This window comes from Morus notabilis, unplaced genomic scaffold (assembly GCF_000414095.1).
Source record: "Morus notabilis unplaced genomic scaffold, ASM41409v2 Scaffold79, whole genome shotgun sequence".
NCBI lineage: Eukaryota > Viridiplantae > Streptophyta > Magnoliopsida > Rosales > Moraceae > Morus > Morus notabilis.
The window spans coordinates 107,081-112,157 of NW_010366287.1; the positions used below are offsets into that span (position 1 = coordinate 107,081).

The 5,077-nt window shown below is 30.5% G+C and overlaps 1 protein-coding gene across 1 annotated transcript in view; it reads left to right on the top strand.

Annotated features, from left to right (window-relative positions):
• LOC21401623 (epidermis-specific secreted glycoprotein EP1) overlaps nt 1-1,154 on the top strand; it is a 1,551-nt gene extending 397 nt beyond the window's left edge. The window contains exon 2 of the mRNA XM_024173386.1: nt 18-1,154. Within this exon, the coding sequence (XP_024029154.1) occupies nt 18-1,028 (1,011 nt within the window). The 3' untranslated portion in view covers nt 1,029-1,154. The remainder of the gene's footprint in view (nt 1-17) is intronic.
• Nucleotides 1,155-5,077: the final 3,923 nt, after the last annotated feature.

The window sequence follows — 5,077 nt, forward strand, 5'->3', positions numbered from 1 at the left end:
TCCGGTGGGTTTGGGAGGCCAACCGCGGCAACCCGGTCGGCGAGAACGCAACCCTCACCTTCGGAACCGACGGAAACCTAGTCCTCGCCGACGCCGATGGCAGGGTCGCTTGGCAAACCAACACTGCCAACAAAGGTGTCGTTGGCTTCCAATTACTTCCAAACGGCAACATTGTCCTTCATGACTCGAAGGGCAATTTTGTATGGCAAAGCTTTGACTACCCCACCGACACTCTTTTGGTGGGACAAACCCTTCGTAACAAGCTCGTTAGCCGCCTCTCCGCGGAAGAGAACAAAGATGGGCCCTACAGCTTTGTTATTGAGCGGAAAGGTTTTTCACTTTACTACCAACGAAAGAACTCTAACAAGCCATTGAAGTACTTCTCCTTGGCGGAGAGGTTCAGTCCAGTCCAAGGCACTCTAAAGAACGTGACGTTAACAGCTTCACCGGAGACCGATGAGGGTTATGCGTACATCGTGAAGTTGGAGTTATCGACCGGTGGGAGTTATTATGTTGGGAGACCTAAATACAATGGAACATCGTCGTTTCTTAGACTCGGAATAGATGGGAATGTTAAGGTTTACACATACAATGACAAAGTGGATACACAAGCTTGGGAGGTGGTTTTTAGTATTTTTGATAGAGAGGAGTTTTGGGAGAGTGAGTGCCAATTGCCAAGCCGATGTGGGAATTTTGGCGTTTGTGAAGATAACCAATGTGTGGCTTGTCCGTCGGAGAAAGGGCTTTTGGGTTGGAGCAAGAATTGTGCGCCTCCAAAGATAACCTCTTGTAGGCCAAGTGATTTTCATTACTATAAGATTGATGGAGTTGACCATTTTCTGAGTAAATATACCTCTGGAAGTTCTGTGAAGGAAAGTGATTGTGAAAAAAAATGCACTTCGGATTGTAAGTGTTTAGGGTACTTTTACAATAGGGAAACTTCAAGGTGTTGGGTGGCTAATGAGTTGAAAACCTTGACTAAAGTTGCCAACTCTAGCCATGTGGGTTACATCAAGACACCCAACTAACAATATATATACATATATCCTATATAAGTGTGGTAAATCTCAATTTATTTTGAGATTTGGCTAGTTCCAATAATTCCTACTGTATTTTAAGCAATAAGGTTGAGAGTTTTTACTTTTTCTGTTAAAGTTAATTTGTACAAGTTGAATTAAGATATGCCCTGTGGAATATAGTGCGTGTTATGAAATCGGAGAATATATTTAATTATAACTGATCAGCTTCTTTTATATGAAATTATATTATCTCCATGTTCCGTACATAAGCAAGTGTGGAAAGAAAAACTACTTTGTGAATACATTGTGGCCAATTGGCATGGAAAAGGAGAAATTAGAGAGGGCATGTGGGGAAATTGAAAAAAAAAAAAAAAAAAGTTACTTTACAAATATACCACCAGGGTGACAAAGTAAGAATTTAAATTCAGTGAGTCACAAATAAAGATAAAATTTTTTATACTTTTTATTAATAAAATATTTTGAAGTAAGCAATTTTCTTTTAAATAGTAATAGCTCTAATTTTCTTTTAAATTTTTTTATGTAATTATTTTAAACATTTTTCAATAATAAGATTTCCTTATATAAAAACTAAATTTCAATCAAGAATCACTGCAAGAATTTGAATTTTTTTGTTATCAAAAATTTGGTAATCAAAAGCCCTATTTTTGGTAGCAAAATGTTTTTGTTACTAAAAAATTTTAGTAGCAAAAAGTACGTAGCAGAAAGTATTAGTTACCAAAATTTGGTAGTAAATAATTTTTGCTACTCAAAATTTTCTTAGTAACAAAATGTATTTGGTAATGAAATGTATGATATTTTGTGACCAAAAATTTCAATAGCAAAAGTTTTTGGTAGCAAAAAGTGTGAGATTTAGGACACTAAAATTTTGGTAGTAAAATATATTTGGTAGCAAAAGGTAAGCGATTCAGTCACCAACTATTTAGTAATAAGAGGTATTTAGTAGTGAAAGCCATGAGATTTAGGGACCGAATAATTAGTATCAAATTGTATTTGATAGTGAAAGATATGAGATTTGGTGACCAAATATTCAGTAGTAAAAGGTATTTGGTAGGGAAAAATATGATTTAGGGACGAAATTTTTTGTAGCAAAATATTTTTGGTAACAAGAAGTACAAGATTCAAGTACCAAAATTTTGGCAATGAAAGGTATTTGAAATAATTAGCCACCAAATTTTTAGTAGTAAATAACTAATTTATTGCTACCAAATTTTTTTGGTCAACAAAACTAGGACACATTTATATTCCTGTATTTTTTTCAAAAAATATATATAAATAAAAGACCAAAATTAATTTAAAATAGTCATACTTAGCAAACCAAAACACTTATGCAAATATTGCACTAGTAAAGTCTTAGTATTATAAGAATTAAATGATCTAACAAACTGAGACCGGTGGTAGCGGTGGCGGAAGATCTTCTCTTCTTGGGACAGAAGGTCCAAGATGATTTGATGGCGGATTTATTTGCTGAAGTAGCTTTTGAATAAGCTCTCGTTGTTGCTTTATTATAATTTCCAAGTCCAACATACGACGTTTGTTTTCCTAAACTTCATTTTAAAGCTTTTCATATCCTAACCCTCTAGATTTGTGAGCTTGTGACGCTTGTCTTAGTACAGGACCTATGCCATGCCTGAAACCATATTTTTCATACCTCTTACTTGACAAAACTTAAGAGTAAATTTTTTCCTCCGCATCAGAGTCAAGTTCTGACCCCTCTGGTAGTTCACTTAAACAAGGATCGTAAGTCTTGATCATTTGTTCCTACATTTGGTGAAGTGTTATAAACTTTCGAGTTAGAGTAAAAAAAATACAAAATCAAACGAAATGATAAATGTTTAGTAATTCTTACACAATCTTCCTTTACTCTCTCAGTCGTCCATCCACGTGATTCACTCCAATGAGTATTTTTGAAGACCTCAAAGTACCCTCCTGAAGTATTTGAGTCAAAACTCAAATGTAAAAAAAATAAAATAAAATAAAGTTATGGTTTTAAGTGGTAACATACTTAAGTGAGTGAAAGTTAATTACATGAACTTCCTCCAAATGTTGAACTATAGATCTTGAGCCACCCAAATAACTTGCTAACTTTTTGGAATGATTTTCCGCAACAACTTGTGATATTTTCTATATAAATGAAAAAAGAGACATTTAAATTCAATAAAATATAATTGAAATTTCAGCATCATCTATCCTACAATTTCAAATAACCCAGAAAATCCAAATCCACACATCTCGGTTCAATTTGCATATCCAAAACCACATTCTCAAACCAATGTCTCATAATGCAGTTAAGTTGTCTCATAACACATTCTCAAACCAATGTCTCATTAAAATGTCATAACAACTTAAAATATAATAGACATTTCAGAATCATCTCCCCTAATATTTCAACTAACCCAGAAAATTTAAATCCCCTACAATATGGTTTTAAAGTTGAAATACATTATCCTATGTTAAAAAGCAATCAAATAGTAGGATCATATACTACTCTATGTGAAAAATATACTTAATTAACAAGATCATATATATATATATATATATATATAACATGAACATGTCTCTTGTTACAACTACACAAAACAACTAAATTATCAAGTACTTGTTATATAAAATATACTAGGATGATTGTTAAACTTAATTTAGGATATATTCATGGAAACTAAAACAAAAAAATATAAATAAAAACACAACATATAAGTTTTAAAATTTTTATACGATTTGCTACCAAACACAACTTTTGGTAGTAAAAAACGCCTTTTCACCACCAAAATATGAATTTGGTGGCAGAATCATGTTTCCTGTAACAAAAATTTGGTACCAGAAAATTATGTTTTGTATTACCAAATATTATTTTGGTAGCCAAAAGCATATTTTTTGCTACCAAATTTTAATTTTGTACCAGAAAGACATATATTAAAAATTAAAAAAAAAAACATTTTAATGATAAAAATAATTTTAGAATCATTGTTCTAGTAACATTTTAACAAAAAATATAGTTTTAAAATGGAAATACATTATTTATGTTAAAAAGCAATCAAATAACAAGATTATATACTACTCTATGTGGAACATATACTTAATTAACAAGATCACATATATACATACATGAACATGTCTCTTGTTACACTTATACAAAATAACTGAATTATCAAATAATTGTTATACAAAATATACTAGGATGATTGTTAAACTTAATTTAGGACATTTTCATGGAAAACTAAAACAAAAAAAAAATAAAAGCACAAAATATAAGTTTTAAAGTTTTTATACGATTTGCTACCAAACACAACTTTTGGTAGTAAAAAATGCCTTTTCGCCATCAAAATATGAATTTGATAGCATAATCATGTTTTTTGCTACTAAAATTTGGTACTAGAAAATTATGTTTTTTGTTACCAAACATTATTTTGGTAGCCGAAAGCATATTTTTTTGCTATCAAATTTTTATTTGGTACCAGAAAGACACATTAAAAATAAAATAAAAAACATTTTAATGATAAAAGTAATTTTAGAATCATTGTTCTAGTAACATTATAATAAAAAATATTGTTTTAAAATTGAAATACATTATTATATGTTAAAAAGTAATCAAATAGCAAGATTATATACTACTCTATGTGAAACATAAACTTAATTAACAAGATCACATATATACATACGTGAACTTGTCTCTTGTTGCACCTATACAAAATAACAAAATTATCAAATAATTGTTATACAAAATATACTAGGATGATTGTTAAACTTAATTTAGGACATATTCATGAAAAACTAAAACAAAAATAAAAGTAGAAAATATAAGTTTTAAAGTTTTTATACGATTTGCTACCAAACATAGTAAAATACACCTTTTCGCCACCAAAATATGAATTTGGTAGCATAATCGTGTTTTCTGCTACCAAAATTTGGTATTAGAAAATTATGTTTTTTTATTACCAAACATTATTTTGGTAGCCGAAAGCATATTTTTTCTACCTAATATTAATTTGCTACCAGAAAGACATATATTAAAAATTAAAAAAACATTTTAATGACAAAAA